We start from the raw sequence: 27,204 nt of genomic DNA on the forward strand, positions 1-27,204 counted from the left end.
CTTACATATAATATTTTTATATAATATATATATATATTTATGTATTTATATGTGTCTGTATAAGATTGTATATAATATTGTATACACAACAATTTATTGTTCCTTAATGAAATAATGGTATGGTATGTACACTGGCTTACGTAAGGTACCAATGGCTTAGGCCTATACTTTGTTTTATTAGGCTACTGTCATGGCGTTTTATTTTAATTTTTTTAATAACTTAATTCCATACTAAGAACATTATATTATACATTAAAGTTAATCTTTCATTCATGCTAGTCCAATGAGTATGTGCATGTTTTTACAATGCAGATAATGCGAATATTCGAAAAACTAATGAACTATAACTGTTTACAAATGGTCGCAAACATCCTTTTTTTATATACATAGACAGATAAACATTCTAATGCATGAAATAAAAAAACAAGAAACGGCAGAGAAGTGTAGCAATTATTAACCTGAACAGGTGATAAAATGATAAATATATCTAATTGTGTTTCACTTATGAACTTTAAAATACTATAATAGCGCGATGTAAGTTCGATTATCTTTAAATTATTACAAAAATGTTAATGCACTGTAAAAGTGAGTACGTGACAAAATAGCAGTACTTTGATAGAAGTTTGTTGTGGTGCATCATTTTTTTCGAAGTTTTCGTGTTTTATCCAGATAGATACTCCTAATTATTGTACCTACATATTAGATGGAAAGATGTGCAATACATCTTACCACTTACTGCAGTTATAATAATCACTGTGTTTACGAACATATAAAAAGTTTTTTTTACAATTGCTTACAACAAGCTCTCTGCATCCTTGTAAAAATATTAAATCTTTGGTTCTTAATATTACTTTTAAATGATTATTATCATTAATTATTTTATGTGCTTAATATTATGCTGCTACACATATATGCTGAAAACAGATCTCTCACAAGTTTTTGGCTTACATATAAGAGTAGTTTCAAATTAATTTATGAATCAATTTTTCCATAAAATTTTGAAAAATATTTCGTTTTGTAATAATCACGTTGTCGCTAGTACAGTTTTTATTTACTTACAAAATGTTAGCAAATATTAACTGGTCACAATTGTTATTGAATAATTAACAAAAAAATATTCTATATAGGCAATAAAAAGCTGCAGTTTATGAACATTAGATTGAAAAATTATATACTTTCATATTAATAAAACATCATTTATAATGGCAAATCTGTAAGAGACAAATTAATTTGATAATACATGATTCATGGCACTCATTTTATGATATACCTTACACAATAAACGTGGTAATCATATTTATAAAAATGATCAATTGCATTTTAAAGAGAGCATTTGCATTCTGTTTTTAACAATTCAATACTACCTACCTAACTTTATATATATATGGTATTCAAGATGTTCTAAAATTCAAGGTTCACAGTTAAATTTTGTTGGGAAATAAAAATAAACAGAAATGTTAGTAAATATGAGTTTAGAATTCAACAGATTCAGAGTTTTACGGTAGTTATTTCAAGTATCTTCAAATGATGGTTCACCAGTCAATTATTCTTATCTGTTAAGAGTGTTGAATGATAAAGCTTTCAAGAGTTTATCAGTTCTCGAGCCAATACAGGAAATGAGATTGTTTTTATTTCAATGAAGTTTTTGTTGTAGTTATCTAGAAGGTGGTATATTCTGCTTATGCCTGCTGAATCTAGCATTTTTATGAGTACTATACTTGTACAAAATGTATGCCATTAATTTTAGAACATCTTGTATACAGAATATATTACATTTATCTCATGACTTGATGATATGAAATATTTATAATGGTAACCCATTGAGCCTTATTGCACATTTAATTAAATAAATGCATTAAACAACTACACAATCGTTTTAACTTAATGCAACTTTCTTTGTTCTTAGCATAATTATTGATTTATTGCTTCAAAATAATAAATGATAAACTCTAAATAAGATTTGCAATTTTAAGAGTAACTAAATTTACCGACATCACCAAAGACAATCTCCTCAGAGCAGAATAACACATACTCAAGTCAGATGACCTCTGGCAGCAGTTACATTGTTAAATAACCAATCTCTAATATCAGACACGTTTATCTAATATATGACCATTCATTCTAACATTCACACGAACATTTTATCACTTAAATTATACAGATCGCTTTTATTAAATCTATAACCACTTTGTTTAAACCCCTATTGCATAGCGTGAGTGGTCAGGAATAAAATTTAAAAAATTGCAACAAACTTTGCAGAGGAAATTTCATTAAATTTGTGCATAATGTTTTCTTATAGAGGGCCAGTTATTGTTTAATTTACATGGCTATTAATTTATGAATGTATACAATTTTGAAAAGTAAAACTTTTTTTGGAAAGTAGAGGATACAACATTACAACACTGCAAATAATTGTATTCAAAAATATATACTATTAGATATATTTACAAAACAAAATTGTGATGTTTAATCTCCCTTAACTGATATTAATTTGAAAAAGATACAATTATTTTTTTATCAAATATTAATTAGAGTAATACCTCTTATCCAAGTACTGTTTTTAAGAATCAAATAAATCAAAAAGTATTTTTATTTCGAAATGAGTTCAAAGTAAATAAGTATGTACATTAATAATTTCAATTACGAAAATATAGAAATAGTTTATATCACGTTTTAACAGAATATTAAAGAAATTGTTATTAAAATAATGAGAATCATGCTATGTTCTAAACATTTACATTTAAGAAGAAAATATTTGGATTGATATTTTTTGAAATACTCAATGCATAACATTTCTTAATATTCACTGTTCAACAAATATAAAAAAAATCTGTTTGCAGTTATTGTTGTATACACAATAAAAACATCAACAAAGTACAACCTTAAATGTAGCATTGTAAAGAAAATTGCATCGAATGGAAGAACTGTTATAAAGAATTTTTGAATGTTATAAAAATCATAAAAAAATTTGTATAAGTATTTCATACATATATACTTTTATATATAATTATTGAAAGAGGATTACACTGAGATCCCCCGAGTTCTCTTTGGTCTTATCTAAGTTAATTTCTATAACACTTTTGGTAAATTACATGCAGATAACTGCATACAATAATTCTATGTAAAACATTTTCTTTCAAGGATGATTCCCTGAGATACTCAGATTCAGAGCAACTTGATTTGCTTAGCTATGAATGTAAAGCATCAATATTATCTATTTATAACATACTTACATATCATTCAATATCTGTAGTATCCTCGATAACAGAATCCCAATTAAATTCCGTTGCGCTCTGCCGCGAGGGTAGTTCGCCGAGATGTTGAAATCGTTGTACAAAATATGGATCACCATCTTTAAGCCGTTTGAATCTTTGAAATGCAAGAGTTTTTGCAAATTCATAAAGTTCCAGATCCAGGCTGTTAAGCCTACGGACAGCATCTAATTGTTCTGCACTGAGGGTAGCCATTGTTGCAGCGCTCAGCGTTGCGTTATGTTGCTCAAATGCAATAGCAAATCTCATTCCAAACGTTTCTTCAAAGGAATACTGTCCCACCTATTCGATTTTAAGTTATTGTTGTAGGATTTGTGTGTAGAGATGTAACAAAAAATATTTTATTAATAGAAAATAACATCTCTATATACATTTATATCAGGTATCCACTAAGACTTACAATGTAAAAATCTTCTAAAATGAAACAGCAAGACAAGCAAACAGCTCAATAATGCAAATTTCTTTGAATTGTATAGATCATATTTACAGCACATAGCAATTTTCTGTAGATATGGTAATGTGTCAAGGATAGCAACACATCGATTCGTAAATTTTAGATAACGAAAAATGTCAAGTATGGCACAAAAATATATTCCACAAAACATAACAATATCGACAAAAAGATTTCTATCGTAATTATACAAAAACAGAAAACATAAAATACATATATACAATTGTACGTTATACAAAAACTGCAGTGATATTAATTTATTTTACATTAGAAGAATTAAAACGTGTAAGTATTTTCGTAAAAAAGTATTGGTAGCCTCACGTCTCGTAACAGGGGAAAAGAAGCGTAAGTTTACTGTAATGCTAAAACGCGGGATGTTTACAGGATATTCATCGTCCGCGTATGGTAGGAAAGACAAATATTTACATCAAGAGCTACTTTCAACAGATGATTCTTCAGTGTAAACTAAAATACATTGTTAACACAGCAGGCTTAGGTATGTTAGAAGTGAAATTAATTTCTTTAAAAGTTTTAATGATTTGAAACTTAAGCATATTTTTAACAGCACAATACATTGGAAAATAAGGCTATTACAATAAGGAATGATAATGTAAAACCATGCTAACATGCACCTTCTATACATCAACAAAAAAAAATTAGTTCTTACTTTTTGGTATTCTGTCAACATGAAGAAAGGCATGAATTGCAAATTGTGTTTAGCACTAGCCAACATGAGACGATCTCTCTCCAAGCTGCTGAGTGTAGAATTGTAACAACCAACAATTGATAGATCAGCCAACATTCTGGTTTGGCGGTTGCTTGCCAAATTATATGGACACGCCATAAACTACATAAATTATAACGTTGTTTATGAAGAAGATTTGAATCGATACTTGCATATAGAAGTTTGTTCTATTTCCACTACACTGTTTTTCTATCATTAGATATACAAAATTTACTATACAATATAAATATAAATTTTTGTAGGCTTCAAATATCTGTATCAACAAAGCAACAGCTGTTTCGATAGGAAGAATTACATCTATATAAAGTGGAAGAAAAGGAAGATTCAAGATAAGGGGAAATGCTTATCTTAATGTGTTTCTAAATGTGAAAGCCTTTCAGATAACATACTTAATGCTATACTCATTAAAGAAGTCATTGTTATGAATTTATGACCATATTAAGATACAAAAATCTCTTCACATTATTAAACAGGATTGAGATTTATAATAATAATACGTTACCTGTTCCAAAGAAACTCCTTGCCAATTGGATCCAGGATAGCATTGGGGTATGTTAGCCTGAATTCCTCCACACCAATGACGAGCGCCTCTCCACGTCGCGCCTCTCTGCACGTGTCTAAATTCGGACAGATACCGTGCAACAGGATCCCTTATTATAGTTATATAAAAGTATCTACGTTTTATCCCATCCCCTTCAATTTTATTTAATTCAGCATCTACACAACTAGTCAATTCTGTCCAGTCAGCATGTAGACCACATTTCCAACCGGTAGAATATCGTGAAAAAAGCCAGTTTTCATTGCGATTTGGACGGAAACAAAAACAACGCTTGCGTCTTCTTTGACAAGAACATGGTCTCTGCAAATCCAGATCTCTAACTAAATGTTTCCCAAATAAAGTTCCTCCTGTAACATAAAAAGGTGCGTATTGTTTAAATTTTCTGTTTTACAAATTATATCTTGCGTAATATTTTTTCAGCAATATTAATTTACATGAAGTTTCTGCGAATGTTTTGCGCAATAGAACTAGTAATTTGCATAAAAACTCAATGATTAAGGTAAGATAAAATCGTAATAGCGATAAAAAACATGTTAAACAAGTTTTTACAACTTATATCTTCTCTATTAATATACATCCAGATGAAGAAAAGATTATGGGAAACATGTACATAGAAAAAGTAAGAAGGAAACAGGGATATGCATGCACTGCATATTAAACAAGACAACATCCCTGAATTATTCTTTCTCCTTCTAAGATAGGGTCTGGAGGTTTCACAGTGTCTGATGAATAATGCAAAGATTCAGTTGTACAATTACAATGGTCAGAAGGGGGATTGCATTGTTTTTATCAAGCTATAGGATTGGTTGGCAGTCATCCAAAGAAATCTAAGTACAAAGTCAAAGAAAAATATATATTTATGCAGACACTTTATGGTCTGCAAACTGTCTGAATTGTTTTCACCTAGGAAGATTTATATGTATTGTCTACATTGTATATAATTTCTAATAGTTATATGTTAGAAATAAACTAAAAACTATGACAGCAACTTCTTTGGTGTAGTTTTGTGTCAACAACATCAATAATATATCATTACTAATGTCTGTACCAACAGAATTCAAAGTTTTCAATAATTAGAATTGAAACTGCTATAAAATGATTCATTGCAAAATAGCACTATTACTTACCAGTCTTTTGAATATGTAAGAAAACAATGACATCGTGTGCATTAATATCAAACTGGAAGGTTTCATTTGTAAACACGTCATCGTAACCAAGGCTTCCTTGAATACTCTGCAATCTAAAAGCAGGATGTACGGAGAGCAGGCCATTTTTGTCGAATTCAACGGAGACGGAAGACAAACCGGAGCCAGCAGACAGACTCTCGGAAAGTCTCACGGTCTCCTTGATCTCGCGATTCGTTAGGGCGCATACATGATCCGGGCAAAAGTATCCGAGATAAATGATACTCGTGAGCGCGAGGAACAAGCATATCCCCACGACGCTACGCAACCGAGTCCTCCGTGCTCGTGACTCCATCGTCGTGGACCTCTCACATAAATCGTCCTGTACGAGGACCAACAGTTCGCTAACGCCTTCTTCGCTTGACCGTCTGCCCATTATCGTGCCCCATGTTTTTCTTCACCACTGGACACACCGTGCACCGTTCGCCGACACGGTCTGGACAAAACTACACTCATACGCATACGCTTACTGCGAACGTCGGCCATGACAGATACCCCGTATCCCTACCATCGCTCCTCGCCTCGCATAGCCGTTAGCGGTCTGTGTCTGCTATTCATCTGTAGCAGTTTCTCAAAGTGGAAAGAGGGGAGAACGCAGGAGTTTATTTAAAAATTTGTAGTTACAGAGTATACATACCTCATGTAAAGTACCTACATATGTGCACGCATGCAGAAGCTGCTCCGATGCGTTTATTTTGAGCATTAGTATTGTCGCTTTGCGGACAAGAGCTTAGGGGAAGTTTTAAAATTGGGGGCAGCCAATTTTAACACTTTAACCCAGTGGTTTCTATGCTTTTCTACACTTTCTACTAATTTCTGTTCCTAATAAATATAGACAACAAATTTCTATTATGTTCAGTGTAAAGAGTATTGTAAATGAAGCTACCAGAATGATAAAAGACTTACCATTTATTACAATTTAGAATAAATGGAACCTATTACTGGAATATTTTTTGAAATGAATAAAGGGTTGAATACATATATGTATATTTTCATATAATATGACATTGGGTGCTTAGAGAGACCACCGCTCACTGAGCGGGTTTTAGTACCAACGGCGACATCGGTAGTAAAACGCCCAAGTTTGTAGTGAAGATAGTTCTCGCTGCTGGGGCTAGATGGCGCCAAGAATTAAAGAGTCGATAATTATTTCTACATTTACGTATGTAGAAGTAGTAAATGTTTAAATAATGTATTAAAATAATATATTGCAGAGTTATAAAGCAAATAATCGTATTAATTATGCATTATAGAAAATAAAGGTATATAACTGATTAAAGGTATCGATGGCGTCATCTTAGAGAAATTGTCGGAACTATTTTTACTATAAACTTGGGCGTTTTGCCACCGATGGTGCCACTATCTACGAGATCGATAATTATTGTTGCATTAAATAAAAATGTTAAATTTGACATAATCACATATGCGCTGACCATTGTATTATTTCCTACACTTATTAATTAATTTTATTTTAAATTAGTTATAAGGAAAATAAGATATTAGGAGTATAATATGTGTCATGTATACATGCCTACGAAAAAATTGTTGAGCCTTTTCACCGCTAGATAGCGATACAAATTTTGTGTCCATAAAAGACATTCAGACAGAATATAACCTGTGTAATTTGCTTCTGTCACATTTTGTATTGTAAATTGTAAAGTTATATTCGTTTACTATAATAATTCATATTATTTTGTGTTAATAAACTGAAGTTGCATTTGCGAAATTCCTGACTTGTTCAAGTAAGTAATATTACTTAAAATTGGAGTATATGTGTTCGTTTCCTTGAACGTATTAAAATATTTATAACAAGTGTAAAAGTGTTTTAAAAGTGAGAAAAGTGATTTATGGAAAATTTTCTCTTTTAACGCGTAGAATGGCAACTATCGAATTATTAGAAGACAGAATTGCCAATTTGGAAAAATGTGTACATGGGCTTAAAAAACCAAATGGAATTGACAATACACCACTGGAAAATTCTGTGGTTGATAGCCTTGTTCATGTAAACACATTGATTTCATCTGCTTTGTCAGGTCGTGAAAAAGCAAATGTAGTGATAGAGCGGTTACCAGAATTGAATAGTTATATAGACTCTGTAGTTGAACATTCAAAACTGAATACAGATGCTATCGGTCAGCTGTTGCTAACATTAATGCCAGAGATCAAGCAAAATTGTGAAATGTTGCACCAAATACAAGAACTAATGCCTATATTAGAAACCGATCATTTAAGAGATGTACCAGAACTAACTAATAAACTGAACAATTTAAATTCATCATATTTAAAAATATATGGAGAAACTCAAGATTTAACGAGTCATATGAACAAAGTGTTTTCTAAGTATAACGAAGTAATAAGCAGTATTTCCAAATCATTGATTATCATGGATGCTGCTGTAACAGCTGCTGAAATTGCAGCTATGCCTAAGAAGCAAGTAGATTAGAAATGTATTTTGTATGTAGCTTGCAAGAAATTACTTTAATAATAAATTATTTAAGCATTTTAGATTTAAAATAAATGTAGAATTTATTTAGAATACATTTATTTTTTATCTTAGTATATAAAAATACTTACTCATTCATCAATGACTATGCATACATGAACATATTTTAATGTATCTTTCCATAACAGTGTATTTTATTAAAATACTTATATATTATATACATTTATCCTATCTATTTTTAAATCTAACCCCTCCTTCCAGAAATCCTTTCTTAGGATCTCTGAGACAAACTGTTGAATGAATAATTAGATGTATTTTTGAATTGGTCTCTTATTTTGAATAAATACTTTCGTTATGCTGTTGATCTTTTACATGGTAATTGAATTGAAATAATGTTTAAAATCAACGTCAGATGTCAAAAAATCATGTCTAAAATCAACAGTATAATAAAAGTTGAATTTAAAAATTGTTAGATATTCAACAGAATAAAAATACACCGCGTATTCGATATTTTTCTCAACGTCATACTTATAAAACAGCACAATTAAGAGACCTAACTTGCTAAACCTGTAAAAAATCTCTTACAATGTTAATCATATTAAACAGTCGCTTTATACAGTATTTACAAATATCTTAATTGTAAATAAGTATTATATCGTCGATCGTATGTACCTCTAGCGTACTCCATTTTTTTATACGTATAGCAAGCGTCGAACTTACTACGAAATATTGCAATATCTATATCCATTAATTAATAATATAAAAAAAAAGTCATTTGAATTTCTTTTTGCAAACAGAACATCGAATTATGGCCATTTGATGCTATCCGTCGAATGCAGTCTTCGCATTTAAGTAGGAACATACTGTTTACAATACAGACGGATAGAACGAAGAAATAACAAATTAAGTACACATGTTTTTGTTGATTAGAAAATTTTGAAAGGAACTTACAAATTCATGCTGTCGGTTCCCTTCTATGGAATATTCCTAACGTGAATTTCAATATGTCGTTGTTGTCATTTTGAATTCGATTAGTCTAATACTCGTGCATTTGATTAAGAAAGTAAAACCGCGCGTAGCACTTTAACTTTGCGTTTGTAAAGCAGGCACAGATTGCCGCAGCCAAGAAAGCGCGGGTTCCACGCTAGAATAAATTGCTGGATGACCCCTTGAGCATCTGCTGTGATGACTAAGTAGACCCTGAATTTCCCATCTGGCTGATCCTCCTCCAGATTCACTGACGCACATTAGAGGTGCTCCTTCGTCGTTCTGAAAACAATAGACCAGAAACGTTATTTTATAACGAGACAGCGTATGCAGCAGTTCCTGAAGCGGTAAGTTCGAATAAATATCCTAATTTTTAAAATGAAGTCTTACATAGCAGGGTCCTTTGTCCGTGTCAGTGAATCCAGCGCATATATTGTCCTTAGTGATAAATCCAGCGTAATGACTCGTCGCGTTACACTTATCGGAATCGTACGTTGGCACTGGCAAAAACTTTAGATATTTCTGTAAATCCACTTCGCCGTTTACGGGGAATCCCCATCCCGCCGTAACGCATATCTGTCTCGGCTGAAATTTACCCAAAAATATATTTTAAACGTTTTATATTTTATACATTCTTCGACGAAAGAGTTTCACACGAAATTGCGATACTCACCTGAATTGGATTTTTCGGTAGACAAACGGCGCTAATATTCCTCGAGAAAGTCAAAGGTTTCTCGAGTTCGACTAACGCGATATCATCGTTATATAGAAATTGATTGTATTTCACTTGTGGATACGGAATAATATTCTTAACAGGATGAGCTTTCAACAGATTTTCACCTGTGAACAGTTGCCACCCGTTGCTCTGCTTGTACCTAGAGACACGAGACATTATTTAGTTTGAAGAATACCATTTAATTCGCTATTCGATCATAAGTCGAATCTTCAATTACCTCTGAATACAGGAATAACTTGCGAGCACGTGCATGGGTCCCAGGACACTTGCCGTACAAGCACCACCGCGTTTCGGTTCTTTTAACAAAGCCACACTCGACCACTGTCCTTCGCTGGCTAGGGTTCCACCGACTAATCTCGCAGTTGGTCCGTCTCCGTAAACCGAGCCGCAAGAAAATTCTTGACAGGACACCTGAACGACCTTCTCCGTGTCACAAAACTCCACTGGTTCTAAATTCGTAACTAGCGGCATACGGGGATTCGAGTTGGATTTCAGTTTAAGGACTTTGTGGTTTTTATCCCACGCCATCGACTCTGTCGTCTCGGAACCAAAGAATCCAAGAGATTGACAGTACGAATCGCTGAACTCTTCGGTCCACGTATCGGAGCAAACCAGCCGATAGTTGCCGTCAAATTGCCTGAAACACAAGAAAAATGTACGTCGTAGGACAAGAATTGACGAGTGGATATGAAAAAGATGGAAAAACCATCAAGGACCACGAAGTAACTAATAGATCAAATTTGTCTTTAGATATCTTTAAATCACACACCTGATTTTTAATAACGATGTTCTCTCGGTCAACTCTTGCACACCATTGTTTTCAATGTCGCTATCTTTCTGGTCCGTTAAACAACCCCATTCGTCAGAATGATCCGGACAGTTTTCAATTCCATCGCAAACTTGATTGTCCGGGACGCATCCTCCCGTTTTGCATTTGAATTGATCCAGGGCGCAGTCGCAGAGAGTTTCGTCCTCTCCGTTAGCGCACTCGTTGATTCCGTTGCAATGCCACGTCAGTGGTATGCACCATTTCTCCGTTGGACAAAGATACTCGTCGTTTCCACAACTTTCGGCACAGTTATATTCGTCCCGATGATCTTCGCAATCGGGTCGACCGTTGCACTGCCAGATCCCAGGAATACATCTTCCTGGAAAGAAAAGTTGGAGATATTTTTAACGATACGATTCAAAGCGATTTCCTATCAGTTTTTGTTCGCTGTTATTATCCTAACTTACAATCCGTCGTATAATAAATTCTTTTCCGGAACACTTACCACTGGGACACCTGAACTCATCAAACTGGCATTTCCACTCGTCGCAGTTTTTCTCGTCGCTACCGTCATCGCAATCAACGATCTTGTTGCACACCAAGTCTCTCTTTAGGCATTGGCCGCTGGCGCATTGGAAGTTTCCTGGACATCCGTCTTGCTCGCAATTTAATTCGTCCGAACCATCCGAACAATCATTCTCGGAATCACATTTTGCGGACAATTGCACGCAATAGGCACCATCCCTGGATGTTCCATTCGCGCACTGGAACTGGCCAGCGGTACATTTCGAAAAGAAAACGTTCGGAGGTAAATTCAAGAACGAAACGTCGATGTGACTGGTAGCTTCAACTGGCGTGTCCGGTAATTTTGTTTGCGTGGTCGACGGGACTGTCGTTGCTGCGCGTTGCTCTTTCGCAAGCAAATTTACGTTTGCTTCCTGCGCGGATGAGGTAACGGATGATTGGCCCGGAGGCTGCGAACCTGTTTGATTCGGTCTCGTGTTGTCTAGCTGATCAATTTTCCTGGGGTCAATTGCTGCGTGTCCTTTGCTCGGTGACTCATTGGGCACCGTGCGACTGAGCATCGCAAAGTTGTTCGCTAGGTTCGGTCGACGATGGTAATAATTCCGAACGACCATGAAGGGCTCGGTGACGGGCTCTGGTTCTATTATCTCCTCTGAAACGGGAATGAAACTCGGGTATTGCTTTGCGTTACTCGATCCCGACATACCGGTTTTACTATCGGTGCTGTTTTCTCCTTCGTTTCTAGACACTTGGCGATCTGTTATCTCTGTTTCGTTGAATCCGCTGGTGGTTTCGATGATCTTTAATCCCGACACCAGCGCAGGATGTACTTTCGTATCGTTTACGATAGTTGCGTTAAGGTCTTCTCGACTCGTTTCAACGCTAAATAGTGGCACCTCTGTAGAGAGCGATGTAACTGGATCTGGAACCTCTGTTAACACGTTCGCTTCGTCCCTGTCTTCCAGATTGAGTTCCTTCTCTTTCTTGTATTTGTATTTGTCGACCAACTTCTTGTCCACGGACTTTTTCTTCACCTCCAAAGTTTTTTCCAGCGGGATAACTTTCAAATCTTCCTCGGACAATTCTCCCACGTCCAAATCAGGTAAAACGGACTTTGGCGTGGTGGTGATGAACAGTGTTCTGTAATCGAACCCTATAGGCGTGTCGTCTTCGAGTATCTCGGTAACTGGTCTCACATCTTCCGTTGTACTGAGATTATCAAACATTTTCGAGATACTTTTTTCGGTAGTTATATTTTCACTGTTGGCCAGAGGAGCTTCTGATTTTTCATATCGAGTCACAGTTTCTTTCAACGTTGACGCGTTTATCTTCGCGTTCTCTTCGCTGTTTACCGCTGGCGGCGTAATTATATCTTCCTGATTAGCGTCAGTATTGTTTGTCGCTGGAATCTTCGGCTCTGATCGCGTAACGTTCATCTCCGTACTACCTGCGTGTTCCAACGTGGTGGCCAATGAATCATCGGTCTTGTTATTGTGTACATTTGCATGTTCCGTACTGGTTGCTATATTCTCGGTTTTATTATCGTTACGCATATCACTGTCGGTAGATTTTGGAGATTCTTTCTCTTCCATCGTTCTCTGTCCATCGTTATCCGTGTCGTTGATCCTTTTCTCGAGATCCGGTTTCATAGAGGAGGTGGTCACCAGTGCATCACTCTCCGTAGTTTGTAGTTCTTCCGGTGGAATTGGTACCTGTGCAGTGGTTTTGGTTTCCATCGATGCTATATGCGTGGTTGGCACTTGGACTGTCGTGGCAGTTTCTTTTTCTGCGTCCACGTGAGAAACACTCGAAAGTTCGGTGTCGTTATCTTTGCGAAGATTCTCCTCGGTCACAGTGGTGCTTTCAGTCTTCTCGGTTGTGGATATCTCTTCCTGTATCTCCAATGGCAACACTGGTATCTGCGTGGTTAATTTGGAGTCTTCTACGTGCTTCTCGGAAACGCTTCCAATCGTAGTCGGCGTAACTTCCGTATCATTCGAGCCACTTTTCGTTTCATCTTTCGAATAAGACGCGTCTATTGATTTTACCAATTTCTGATCCTTATCTCGTATCGAATCTAAATGATTATCGATTAATTTCTCGGATTCTTTAGCCTTACCGTGAATTTCCACGTCATCGTTACGGTATCCCTTGGACAACGCGTCGTCGGATATGTCGTTATACTGATCCTCCAAGGCGTTCTCTTCCGGTTTCTCGGAAGAAGTAGTCGTCGCGTTACCTGCAGTTGATTGTTCCGAGGTTTTCTCGTTTGCAATCATTTCAGTCATCGTAGTCGTGCTAGATTCGATTGGTGTTTCGGATTCACCTTTATCCGTGTCGTATTTAATGGTAGTTTCTGTCTCTTTAAACTGTTCTTCCAGTGGTACCACTTTTAGCGCTTCTTCGTCTTCTTCGGAAACATTTCGATCGTCGTTTTCTTCTACGATGTGCTTGTCATCGTTTACTGGTTTATCGATAACATCGTCGGTTGCGGACTCGGTGTTGTTAACTTCGAGAACGTTCAAAGCTTCGTTTCCCAAACCATTAGCGACTTCATCTTTAACGCCCGTGCGATTCACTCTGGTGTCGTCGTTTTCTTCGATAAGTGGATCGATGTTGTGTATTTCCGGATGCACGTCGTTTATCAAATCCTTGAAATTTGTTTCATTCGCATCTCGTTCCGTGGAAGGTGTGTTGTTCTCGATCAAAGGTTTATACGTGACGACATCTTCCACGTGACCATCGAAAGGATTAGGAACGTCTTGCTCGTCTTTATCCAATCTCGGAGCCTTCTTCATTTCCTTCTCCTTCTGAATATCTGGAAGGAAAGGTGACATGTCGTCGACCTGCTTATCGTAAGTTATATCAGGCTTCTCCGTGACATGTTCGACCACGTTTTCAGGAAATACGGCAGGGTGTAACGGATAGGAGGTAGAATGATTTATGGTATCCTCGTAACGAGTCGAATGATCTGAAACGCCTGTCGAAACGACATTCTCGTTCGCAGAGGTTGTCGAATCTTGTAAACCTGTCGCACTGTTCTCTGTAGAAGCTTGAATCTTACTTTTTACCGTGGTGATTTCAGGTTGAGCCGTCGATTCGTTTGTTGATTGTACGCTTTGTTCTGGTATGAGTTGTGGAATGATCGCGTGAGCTTCTTGCAATTCCGTTGTGTGCTCTGACTGTGGTATAATCATGATGTGTTCTTCCTCTGTGTTATTCGTAAGAGGTTCTATAAGAGGTTCGACGTTGTGTGCGAAGTTTTTTGGCAATTTAGGGAAGATAGTTGTAGGCATATGTTCGATGACATTGGTTTCATTCGCATCGCGTGTACTCGGTTCAATTTGAATGGAAGATTCGGTGGGTTCAGGCAACGTTGAAGCGTCGTGAGACTTGAGCTCTTTAAACGATTCGTTATTAGATGCTTCTGTAGTATTAGTTTCCGCGGTAGAACTTGATTCGGTTGTGTTTTCCGACGTGGTATCTAGCGGAAGAGGAGTTGTCTCGGTATTGTTATTATCCATTGTCGCATTTGTAATAGATTCTACTTCGGAAATCGTGGATTTAGTACTGGATGATGTCGAGGAAGGATCTGTTTGTTCAGATTCTTCGCTATTTGTATTCGTTGCGGTATCCTGCGATGCAATACTTTCGGTAGTTTCCATTAGATTTGTCGTCATCATTTTATTCTCGTTATCCATTTCCTTTGCACTCGTATCAATCACTGGCGTAGTATTTATTTCTGAACGATCATCGGTGGTCGAATGATCGAAACTCATAGCTTCTTCGTTGGTAGGCATCAATGGTATCACTGGCAAAGGTAAATCGTCGCTTATCGTATCATTCTTTTCATCATCCATCATCGTGGTTTCTCCAAACGAACCTGGAAGTGTAGTAGATTCTGGCTGCATGTTTGTCGAGTCACTGGAGTTAAATGTATTCATACTTTCATTCTCGAGCATTAAGGTTGTAGTCGGAGAATCGAGTGGAGTTTCAGTTGCGAGTAATTCGGTAATTGATCCGACAACTGCATTGCTCGTGGTCATAGGTTCGGTAGAAGATTCTGACTCCATAGTGTGTTGCATTTCGGTGGGATGCTCGACGTCAGGAGACATTTCAAAGCTTCCTTGTTGAGACGATACGTCCGTAGAGCTTTCAGATTCCATGGGTGATAAATTAGATGATTTCTGCTCGATGGAAGATTCTGTGGGTTTAGGTTCGGTGGCTGGTTCGAATCCAGAAATGAGTTCCGATTGAACTAAAGATTTGGGTTCCGTGGATGATTCCGATAGACTAGGCGGTTGTGGTTCAGTAGTGGACTTGGGTTCATCGGAAACTTCTAGATCGGCGAAATGCTTTGGTACAGGTTCTACCGAAGTTTCTGGCTCGACAGAGGATTCAGGTTCTGGTTCAGCAGAGGATTCAGGCTCTGCAGAAGGCTCAGGTTCCGCTGAAGGTTCTGGCTCTGCAGACGGCTCAGGTTCCGCTGAAGGTTCTGGCTCTGCAGACGGCTCAGGTTCTGCTGCAGGTTCTGGCTCAGCAGTCTGCTCAGGTTCTGCTGAAGCCTCTGGCTCTACAGAAGGCTCAAGTTCCGCTGAAGGTTCTGGCTCTGCAGACGGCTCAGGTTCTGCTGCAGGTTCTGGCTCAGCAGACTGCTCAGGTTCTGCTGAAGCCTCTGGCTCTGCAGAAGGCTCAGGTTCTGCCGAGGCATCTGGCTCAGCAGAGGGCTCAGGTTCTGCCGAAGGTTCTGGTTCAGTAGCGGGCTTTGGCTCTGCTAAACCCTTTGGTTCAGTAGCAGGCTCTGGCTCCATCGAAGCTTCCGATTCGTCAAAGGGTTTCGGTTCAGCAGATGGTTCTGGTTTAACTGTCGATTCAGAGTTAGGTTCTACAGTGAAATGACTCGCGTGATCGTGCATCCAATGAACCGACTCAGATTCGTCTTGGAACGCATGATTTTGCTCCGTCGAGGTCATGGGTGTATATTTTGGCTCCGATGAATCACGATCTGCTTGTGGAAGCATACCAAAGTCATGTTCGTTGTCAGCTTGCGGCGAAGAGTGGTGCATATGCGCTGATTCTGTACTGAAATCGGAGTGATGCCAATTATCAGGACGTCTGGGTTCGAACAGGGTTCCTGGTCCTCTACTCCTGCCTTGTACGTAGTCGTGCACCGTTTCGGTGTTGGAGTTTGGTACTTCGTCGTCCATGTCAACGTTACTTAAATCGTTTTTGTCGATGCAACGCTTCCCATCGTTGTCTAACGATTTTCCGAAATTACAAGAGCAGACGAACATACCATTGGAGTAATCGTAGGTGCAGATTTCGGAGCATTCATGATTATGAATCTGACACTCGTCTACGAGTTTGCTTACTTGTAGTCTGCTCAAGTGGTATTGTCCGATCATGTTGGCATTTTTTTTTAGCGTGTTCTCGATTAATCTTTGAGTCTCTTCAGGCATAGGCTGTGGAGGATAACTTATTCTAAATATCACTTCTCCCTGCTTGTTTATATCGTACACTTTGACGATCGTCTCATTGTTCGCGGAACGCAACGCGTTCCTTAGATATTCTTCTATCTCCGAGGCAACGTCTCTGTATACTCGCGACTTAGGATCCCTCAGATCGTCGTTCCAGCGAAATTCGTCTAATTGCAATAATCCGTCTAAAGCGCTTGGGACGGTGACGTAAATACTTTCATCCGTCGTTGGCCAAGGTGGAAAACTTGAGGTTTCAGGCGGTGGACTTGGCGGCGGATCTTTCACGTACTCTTGACTTCCTGCGGTTCGGACGTCACCGAACTGTCGGGAATTAGTTTGTTGCAGGTTCTCCAACGGTTCTGTGGCTTCTTGCGTCAATATTACGCCAGCTGCAACAAAATCATATAGTCAACTTGGATCTTCGTTTTCGAGTTTTTCACGTCTCCCTCTTGATATTGTCAGAGAGAAAAACTTACTCGCAGCCAAGATGGCAATGATGACAGCGATTAATAGGACCAATAAGCCGCATCCCCAGCACGCCATCCTTCTCCAGTAGGAACTTCTGGATCGTTTGTCCTTCGTTACGTAGAGTTTCTCGCCCCTGTAACACAAGGTTATCGGTGATTAAGATCGGTCGTGTTCGTTCGCATCGTTCACCCTCATCCTAGACCCAGAATAAGCGTATTTTGTACAGCACTGTGCTTGTAAATATATCCGAGACGTTCTTCAGCGACCAGCCATGGGATTAGAAGCTTTCCTAGACGAACCCCATTGTACAAACATATCGTGAACATCTAATTGATTCATCTAACGAACGTTGTTCCCGTCTAGTTTGTTGCTTGTTCTACCCTGGTTTGTTTGAACACCCTGTTGCGTGATGATAAAACGTGACCAAAGAAATGACGCATTCTAGAACGTTCGTGATCTGTGTCCGTGTGTAGGATGTCCGCTTCGGACTGGGTGGTGTAGAATCGTTTCTTAACGTCGAGACGATCGTTTCGAGAGCAACGATGCCGTGTAGCAGCTATGGGACGTGCGACGCGAGCTCTTAAGCACTGGAAGAGGACGTGGTCCTTCCGTTCGGGTCTTTGATACGAACAAACAGTTTGAAAATGCGCGACGGAAAAAAAAAGAAAAATAAGACTCTCCTTCGCCGAGGTATCCACGTTTCTACGTGTACGATATCCTCGCGGTGCAATCGTGACAAGAAATTGTGTGATGTTTGCAGTCCATCATCAGACATCAGGCCCAGCCGCACATTTGACAAAAAAAAGACTAAAAAAAAAAAAAACTAAAAACAACAGCAGAGCAAGCGGGTTAGTTCGCGATCGTGCGCATCCACCGTTCATCTATCAGCAGCCTCTCCCTTCCTCCTCATCCTCGAAAGCATCCTTCAAGTATACCTGAGGGCTGTCAGCCAATGGGAATAGTCGACCAGTCCGGCGGCAGGGTCTCTCAGGCTGAGTCCCTCGCGGCCGACGCCGGGGCCCAAATCAAAACGCACTCCAGCCACGGTTGTTTCAACCTCGGCCTCGGGACCCCTGCTAGGTACCGTGACAACAGAAAACACCCTCTAACTCTCTACTCAGGTGGGCAAAGTGTGTGATTTTTCGGTCAGCAGCGGTGATGTACGTGGGTCTATCGTAGTTACCACTATCAGCGTTTTTGCGCGGAGCAAATGCTTACTCGGAAGCGCGGTTGGAAGTAGAGCTTTCGAATCCGTCTTCGGATAGATTAACTCGTAGCGTGCGTTACTGCTTTCTCTCTGATTAATTCTAACGAGTGACTTATCACCGAACGTGCGTTGCTTCTATTTCAATTTATTGCCATTTAAATGTCCCACTAGACCTGAGGCAATGGATGCCTACCGATGCGAAAGAAAACTCTACCAACTTTTTGAATACGAAACCTGTAAGTTCGACATTCGCAAGAGAATAAACTGCACGTGAATTCTACGGCGAGAAATCCAAATCGATAACGCTACTAATTTTTTAATCGAACATCGGACGAGAAGGAAAGGCAAGCGAAGGAAAACGAACAACGACTATGCTACGCTACTCGACTCTCGCAGATCAAACAAAATTCTTTTACCAATTAATTACTGCGTTCGATATTCTTTCAAAGTTTTATTCTATGATTCGCTGGATTGCGAAATATTTTGTGGCCGACGCGAACTTTTATTTCTGCCTCGAATACGCAGCTTGACGAAAGACGTTCATTTTTGCAATAGACGGTCACTCGTGCATTTTCCTATGAAACATTGTGACATGCTCGTTTCGCAAGCTCTTCCATCGGTGAACGTATTCTGCAATATCTCTAAGGACCTTCGTTCGTTTCGCCATTTTTTTTTTTCTTTACAGTGATACATTAGCATGTCCTCGACGAGTAGACACAGTCAGATCATTTTCTAATGCAGAAATACATGTACCCATATTGTGTTTGTTATACATAGATTAAGATTGTTCTATTCCCACAGAAATTTGTATCGATTCGAGCAATCAAATTTCATTTTATAAATTAGTAGAATGTCCGAAGGATACTATCGTATAAAATTAAGATGCTGAATGGAGAAATTACGACTCTCTTTGCATAAAATATTTCAACACATTGGAAATGTGAAGGTTTTTGGAATACATTAGCATTTGTAAACTTGGGAGAAGCAACGAGCGATATCTAAAATGAAAAATGAACTTTAAAATTAATGGGACGAAACGTGTACAGAACTATCTTCATTTTACATCAATGTTGACAGTATTTTTCGACCAAACCCCCAAGTGATTCTATGTTAAAACCCGCCGGGCTGGTGAACAGTCGACAGTTAATTAAATTGTTAAACAGTAACCAAGAAGAACAGACACGCGTTTAGGCAGAGTTGTAAGTGTTTTTAAGCGATCGGTTCGTTACCTTATGTACTTCCGATGCTCATTTACCGGCACAAAGTACTCTTCGTATGGGTCAGCTGGAACCTCGCAGGCTTCTTGGCCCTTTTGAAGGTTGTTGCCTGCGTAAGGCCTCATCGAGACCAGTTCCAGGTTCACAGCCTCGATTTGCTCCTTCTTTCCGGTGTCTGTGAAAAACGGGAAATGCTTTAATAAGCTTGTCAATGTCGCTAGCAAGAGGCGCGTAACCGGTTTCTGTTTTTCGGTCGTGAGTAAAAGGATACCTCGTTCCTCGGATGAATTAATACGCTATTCGGTGGTCGTTTAACGAATCGTCTATTATTACGAACGTAAAAGTATTTTTTAAGGTTGATTATTGCGTGGAGGACCGGCTACATGCTTTCTGCGTTTCACCGACCTCGAACGACTTTTTCTTGGCAAAGCGGTGGTGGTAGTAATTAACAATCGAAAGTTCGGCTCGTCCCAATTATATCTCGTAAAATCGTACGTATAATGACTATTCCGCGTTATTATATTTTCGACCGTGATGACAACAGAAGTGTTCTCGATGCTCGACGCGTGTGTATTATAAATGTAAACGAAGAGAATTTACACAATTCGTCCCTACCAATTGTCTCAGTCCGTCGTCGATCTCAAGACAGAAAATCCAGTTGCAATTATGTTTTACATCACACAAATTGCACTCGAGTCTCTCTCTTCTCTCTTGCGAGAGAAAGATCGAAGAGAAGAAAAATACAACAAATGGCGACCGCCGCATCGGTTTTTTGCCCCGAGGAATTTCCTCTGTGACCGACAGTGCAAAAGTCTGCGGTCTCAGCTTACGTAAACCGCAGCGTTTTCGTTCTTTTTTCTGGCTGCCTACGTTCTTTAAACGATTACTCGCGACATGTTATAAGATTGACCAAGACGAAAAAGAAATACACGTCGTTTATTACGGGTTAACTGCCACGTTTGTGGAACGATACAGGCTTTATCTACGGATAACGCTATATTAATAAATTGTAAAGGAAGAAATTGGTTACCGTTCGTCTGGACGCTCGTCGCACTGTTGTTGAGGAAGCTGGCGTCGTTATTGTTTCCATTTCCATGGATGCCGTTTAGCTTGGGTTCGACGACGGTCTTATCGTTGCCCTCGGGCACCTCGATTTTTCTCTCGGTTTTATAATGCGGATCCGGACTGGTTCTTCCGGGTTCCACGTAGTGTTGCGAGACAAACGAGCGTTGATGGCCATTTTCCATCGGCGTGCTCTCCGACGCTGGCTTGGGATCCTGGTCCAAGATCACTTGCTGCTGGCCATCGTCCACCTTCGCGTCGGCGGCGCCGTCTTCGTCGCCGGTGAACGCCGGATTGTCCATACCATCGGCCATTGACGTCTCTCGATTGCGTCGCCGGAAGCTGCTTGGCCCTCACCTGATAACGTCAACCCGGTATCGACTCTCATGCGTCTCGATTCTGCGACAGAAACAGGATTCCGTTAAAGTTGCAAAACAACCATTATGGGTAAATCGAATGGTGACGATATGCAATCCTCCTTTCATTCAATCGTACCATATAAAAGAGCAACCAGCTATTACTGAATAATACTCGATTCGATTTAGCGAACACTGTAATGAAAGAATTAAACGAACGCAAAGGTCGAGGCAGCGATATTTTCATACGTGGAACGTCAGTTTCACTTTTTCTACAAGGGAAACCTGCTACATTATCATACGGCTCGACGCAGTTTTCTATTCTTCGACTACTGTGTTCGACGATATTGGAAACACGTCCCGAAGTTTCTGTTTCGTTGACGATTGGCTAAGTTTTCAGTGACCGATTTCGCGCGGTGTGTAATTTATCGTTGGTGAAACTGGACGTAAGTCGATATGATTTTTCTATAGGTGAGCCGACTGTGCCGTGATCCGGAAATCCAGCACGCAATCAATCAACGAGAAAGAAAAACAAACGAGTTTCCTATGTTTTTCTTTATTTTTTTTTTTTTTACAAAGATATACTTTTCGTTCAGGATTGAGTAAAAAAATGATGAAACATCTTCGCTAGGTTAAGTCCTCGCTGCTCTGTATCGTATCAGCGAACGTGTACGTGTATTGTGTGTCCTTATCACTGATCGTTATGTTAATCGTGGAATCGCGGTTATTATTATCGCACACGTGTAATCGCGGTGTGCGTAGTTAGAACGCAATGCTAATTACACCGGCATGCTTTGGTCACGGTGTCTGTGCTGCACTCCAATTAATTCTCTTGATTTTTTGATGAGCTACGCATATTCACGCGGAGATCGCTCGATAATGATTTCTAAATGCAAACGACCGTGTGCTTCTTAGTCTTTGCTGGAACACGGACGAGTTATTAAAGAATTCGATCCCAAAATAGAGTCAAATGTAAATTAGTTGCATTAAAACTCATTGTTAGACTCAACTTCGCTTCCTGAAGCAATTCTCTATGTCTAAGTGGTTCAAGATTTTTTGTTAATGTATCCTTGCGAGTTGTTTCCTGTGTTTACTCAGAAACTGTTTATCCATTAGTCGCTGGAATACATGAAACGTTATTTACATAACTGTGCGATCTTTCCATTCGCAATCTTTTATTCGAACTTTGGCCATGTTAGATCGTTAGACTGTCGTGACACGAAACCGCACATCCGCAAGGGGCACACGCTACGATTGCAGACTCTAGCGTCACTTCGGGCGTATGACGTCAGTGGTGAAGCGAGTTCGAATCTTCGAGCAAGACGGACGTGAGAACCGTGAGACATCCTGTCCGCGTTCCTTTTCGATATTCTTTCCTACTCCGCGTTGGTCTTCCGAAACATGCTCTTGGCATCCTTTATTAATTGTGTGAAATCTAATATAACGCGTTCGTGAAAAGGTCAAGATAGTTCATACGTTTTGTACAACAATTTGGGAACATGTAATAGAGATGAATTTTAATTTCGTTTTTAGATCAATGTGTTTGTTTTACTTTATCTATAAGGTTATCTTGACGTTTCTTAGTGAATTTTGTCTCTCATGGTCGTTTGCCTAATTCCTCCATATCCCTTCTTCGCAAACGTTCGTTTTCTGCGAACCTCCCACCGCCCTTTTGCGGGAGTCACGGTCCTCTTCGGTTTTTTACCTCGATTTTGCTGGAACGTCGCACCAATAAAAAGATTCGAGACAAGAAATAAAGCAGGCTAAACCGCGGCTCCTAAAAAGCTGGCTACAGACGGAATAATCTTCGTCTCTGTTGGATATCCTTTTATTAATACCATCCGAGAGCCAAACGTAAATTAAATTTCGGGTTCTAATAAAAATGATCTAGCGAAATCAACCTCCTCGAATTCACCCTGATCGCTGTTGCTAGGTTTCAGCCGTGTTTATATTTATAGAGTTTTACATAGTACTGTGACAATTTGACAAGATAATTGATACTCTACATCTTCTGTTTAAGAAATTTTTAAGTTAGTTTAACAGCACAGGAACTCGAACGCTGGCTGTGATAGCATCGTAACGAACTAACCGGGTGGTATCTAGCGGTAGTCCGTCTTCGGGACTTCCGAGACACCGTGTAGGCTACGGTCAGACGAACGAACGTGTTTGAGCATATATGTGTAAACGTTGCAGGGATATACTGCACCGAAAGCGGTTGACCCTGAGAGAGCCAGGCACAAAGGACTGATTCACCCCGGGGCCAGAGTGAAGTCCTCAGGAGGAGCCTCTGCGTTCACCCAGGTCGACTTCGCTGGCTCTGCTTCTGCGCAAATGACATAATCCTGGGAGACATTGGGCCATCGTCGCAATTTTCCATTTAATTACCATACCGGTTCGGATTCATCGCGGTAAGTAAGAAAAAAAGAGAGTATCTCTCTCCGTAAATACCATCATGTTTATGTAAGTTCTGTTAATGAAACTTTTATTTAGCTTCACTAATCGCGCTACGAAAAATTACATAATCGCAATGAATTCATAAACAATCTGAACGAAGAACGATGACGAATGATACGACTCTGGGGCGACCGCGGTTATCCTCACACTAGAAAAGGCTTCGTAGACGTTGTTAAGGGACATTCTACAACGACATTGCTTATAATTTACGAGGTTCACCTCTTGATAACGTTTCGCTCTGTCGAGCCCGAAGACTTTCACCTTGATCGTAATCGACAGGAAACCTTGCGCAACTTTTCTGCATTATCTATGCATACCAGACGTTTGGTAGAAACCGAAATTCAGCACGCTCTATTAGCACATCGTCGATCGTTCGTTATTTTTTCCACGTCGATCGCTCGCGAAAATGCTACACGGTCCGAGGGTGTTATTCGCACGTGGAAGGAATTTTCAAGCCATCGATTATCTAATAATATTATGTAACAAAGGGTTAAGAGAACGAGGTGTACTTCGGTTTAAAAGGAGCGGTCATCTCGTTCGTTGACCCAGTGCATCGAAGAGTCTATGACCTTTAATTAGTCGTCTCGCCAGAATTAATAATGGCAGATTATGTCTTCCAATGTTTCAACTACTCGCATTGCTCGCAATTGCTTTTAAAATTCGCGGAGTTGTGACAAGAACTTTGCGTATCGATCGCGCGAGCCGTAACGTGAATTCCTTTGACGCAACATTTCCCTCGATGATCTTCTAATTAATGCTTTCGACGTTGCCTTAAATGTAATCGACGTATGGCAACGTTCCGTCTCGTTATATACCATAGCGCGATCGATGATTACGATAATTAAGTAAAAGATGGACCGATAGTTAATTAGTCGTAAGAAGTGTACCTACTTATTCAAGCGAAATCCGATTGAAAAATGTGTAATTTGATCGTAGTCTAGTCCCAGATCGACTAAGTACCAACGTAGCGCACGAACCTCTCCCGTGTCTATCCACCTCCGTCTCTCGTACGCGAGTGCATGCAACATCTACGTGTAGTTACACGTGAGACAATGCAGACTAACATTTTTACACGTGCATGTGCAACGCTTGAACGCCTTCGCGCTTTCTTTCGTCGCGATCTTGGTTGCGTCATGGCGTCACCTCGAGGACGTTAAGATTTCATCGCTTAGGCAAATAGTCGGAATTCTTGGCGCATCTGCTTCCTAGTAGCCAAATCAAGTGCGATTCGTACAGTAAAATACAGGGCTGAACTACCAGTCAACGAGAAGACGAGTTGATCTCTTAATCTGGAAGTGAAACGACTTTTGATGAGTTGATTCGACGAATACGAGCCAAAGGAAAAAGAAATCTGTGGAATTACTCTCGTTACAAATTACCAAGATCGTATCGAGGCTGCGTAGGTGACACGAAGACCAGTCGGGCCTGTTTTTCCGAAGCGCGAAGACCTTCGGAAACGGTTGAACGTTAAGAGTGTCTTCGAGTTAATCTCTGGAAGGCTGACTCTGCTCGGTCTTCAGCGCTGAGAGTACACTCTGTATAAAAGACAGATCGTGTAATTGCGTGCGAAACGGTCGTAGAACGCTCGGAAATCAGGGACTTTATTGTGGCCAGTCACCGCGACGCCGACGCAGGAAAAGGTGGATACCTTCCCGCATTTCGAACCCTTACAACGTCTAATGGTCACTCTCTACGGCACTGGGTTTGTCTAATAATACCGACTTAGGTATGGATTCACCGGTAAGATAATATCCTCTTCTCGAATGACGGAGATTCCACGCGAGGAAATCGCAACGCGATCACAAATCACGCCATTGGAACGTTTGGTTTGTTTGACTAGATTTCAGGTCGGATTCCTTCGACCTGAAAATGAAATTAAAGTATGCTCATTCTCCTCGAGATTCTCAATCGTTGAAGGGATAAACGCAGGAAGAAAATTCGCAATTATGTCCATTGTCCAAGCACGGAACTTGAGTGTGTACCTGCAACGCGAACGAGGAGTTAGAAACTATTGTATGCTTAATTGCAAGTGTAAACGTTCAATTTCATGCTGTTTCGATGATACGGCCACCCTATTGTGCATAACCCTCGAACGAGCGAACAATAAACAGGATATTTTCCAAGTGTGTTAAAAGTGTGTCGGCCAGAAGTTTTTAATTGTAGGTAATCGTTGCTAAATAACCCACTCCGAAGAACTGGCAATTAACTGTTAAGCGGCAATTTTCACCTTTCGATCGACGCACTCCTGCCATTTTTTAAACGATCAACGCTGCCGATTAAACACTTCGCTTCTTGTCTTCATGGAAAGCCTTTACGATAATTCCATCAGAGTTTCTATCAGTTTCGAAATGGCTCTTGAGATTTTCTCGTATCGACTACTTTTTCGGACGAAGCATGAAACATGAAACTAACGAATTTAAGAAACAACAATATCGACTCGTTAGAACCGAACAAGCTGCAAAACACATCGACGAGAAACGCGGAGAACATTTGTACGAGCCTGATTATCAACGTATCTCATTTGTCGTTAAAAATATCGATCTTTAATGGATGACTTCGGCGTGGAAAAAACTAGAGAGGTGAAAGTTTAGAAACACCAACGACTGTAACGCATTGTAAAATTAAAACGCTTCTGGCTACGCGGTAACTTTAGGCAGAAGTGAAACCTAAAAATGGAATGCGTTAAAAACTAGTTTGCGCACGCATAAATTACACGTACCGCAGGAGACATAACACGCGTTCTTTGCGCTTGTCGATGCATGTATTGTGCAACGATGCTCTCGAGAATTTCTTAAATGTCAGAGGGCTATTCTATATAACACCTCGATGCTCTCTTTCTTGAAGTGGGTAGCCACCGTTTCCCTTAACATTTCCTTTGTCTCTTTCATGTTGTTCTGACCACCATTGCAACGACTGTCTTACTTTAACTTAGGTTTACATGCTTAGAATTGTAAAACAACTGTGCCCGAATCTCGTCTGTTCGTCTTAGAATGAGTAAAGTATATATATATATATGCTGTTTTCTTTGTTTTATGTTATGTTCGATTAGGGTGCAACGAAGAATTAATTTAACGCTGTAAAACTCGGAATTCGTGGATGCAAACGTTTTCTAATAGATACTCGACCGGCTACAGAGTGCATTTGCCGGCAGGCGTCCCGAATGACCTTTCTACCACACGAAGGCAGACGCCAGCGGGATGATGACGATGATGATAGTGTTGGAGTCTGCAAGGCGCATCCTCGCCAGTCGACAACCTATACTCTTGCTTCCATGTACAGGGAAGGGGTCCGT

At 39.5% G+C, this 27,204-nt stretch overlaps 3 protein-coding genes and 1 long non-coding RNA gene across 6 annotated transcripts in view; 2 read left to right on the plus strand and 2 right to left on the minus strand.

The window, feature by feature from the left end:
• Nucleotides 1-509: 509 nt before the first annotated feature.
• LOC128886179 (heparan-sulfate 6-O-sulfotransferase 1-B) lies at nt 510-6,718 on the minus strand. 2 transcript variants are annotated; one of them, XM_054140824.1, is made up of 4 exons: nt 6,155-6,718; nt 4,971-5,374; nt 4,391-4,570; nt 510-3,554 (listed from the first exon to the last, which is right to left on the minus strand). In XM_054140824.1, the coding sequence occupies exons 1-4, from the start codon at nt 6,585-6,587 to the stop codon at nt 3,237-3,239; spliced, it is 1,335 nt and encodes a 444-aa protein (XP_053996799.1). In that variant the 5' UTR covers nt 6,588-6,718; the 3' UTR covers nt 510-3,236. The 2 variants fall into 2 exon arrangements, with proteins under 2 accessions (XP_053996799.1, XP_053996801.1); XM_054140826.1 differs by lacking the exon at nt 4,391-4,570 and having other exon boundaries at nt 963-3,554.
• LOC128886184 (uncharacterized) lies at nt 3,561-4,958 on the plus strand. Of its 2 annotated transcripts, XR_008459775.1 has the most exons (4): nt 3,561-4,008; nt 4,108-4,219; nt 4,289-4,628; nt 4,711-4,958. It is a non-coding gene; the product is annotated as an uncharacterized LOC128886184 (long non-coding RNA). The 2 variants fall into 2 exon arrangements; XR_008459774.1 differs by having other exon boundaries at nt 3,561-4,219.
• A 1,049-nt stretch (nt 6,719-7,767) lies between the features above and the next one.
• Nucleotides 7,768-8,872, plus strand: LOC128886182 (uncharacterized). The gene is made up of 2 exons (XM_054140829.1): nt 7,768-7,953; nt 8,087-8,872. Exon 2 carries the CDS (start codon nt 8,088-8,090, stop codon nt 8,652-8,654), a length of 567 nt encoding a protein of 188 aa, XP_053996804.1. The 5' UTR covers nt 7,768-7,953; nt 8,087; the 3' UTR covers nt 8,655-8,872.
• Nucleotides 8,827-27,204, minus strand: part of LOC128886177 (uncharacterized) — a 33,273-nt gene continuing 14,895 nt past the window's right edge. Inside the window, exons 2-10 of the mRNA XM_054140821.1 lie at nt 21,071-21,501; nt 20,053-20,215; nt 17,625-17,749; nt 11,652-17,537; nt 11,147-11,525; nt 10,595-11,014; nt 10,315-10,516; nt 10,032-10,226; nt 8,827-9,923 (exon numbers count right to left, since the gene is read on the minus strand). Coding sequence (XP_053996796.1) covers nt 9,738-9,923; nt 10,032-10,226; nt 10,315-10,516; nt 10,595-11,014; nt 11,147-11,525; nt 11,652-17,537; nt 17,625-17,749; nt 20,053-20,215; nt 21,071-21,416 — 7,902 coding nt within the window. The 5' untranslated portion in view covers nt 21,417-21,501 and the 3' untranslated portion in view covers nt 8,827-9,737. The remainder of the gene's footprint in view (nt 9,924-10,031; nt 10,227-10,314; nt 10,517-10,594; nt 11,015-11,146; nt 11,526-11,651; nt 17,538-17,624; nt 17,750-20,052; nt 20,216-21,070; nt 21,502-27,204) is intronic.

Source organism: Hylaeus anthracinus, unplaced genomic scaffold (assembly GCF_026225885.1).
Source record: "Hylaeus anthracinus isolate JK02 unplaced genomic scaffold, UHH_iyHylAnth1.0_haploid 11982, whole genome shotgun sequence".
Taxonomy (NCBI): domain Eukaryota; kingdom Metazoa; phylum Arthropoda; class Insecta; order Hymenoptera; family Colletidae; genus Hylaeus; species Hylaeus anthracinus.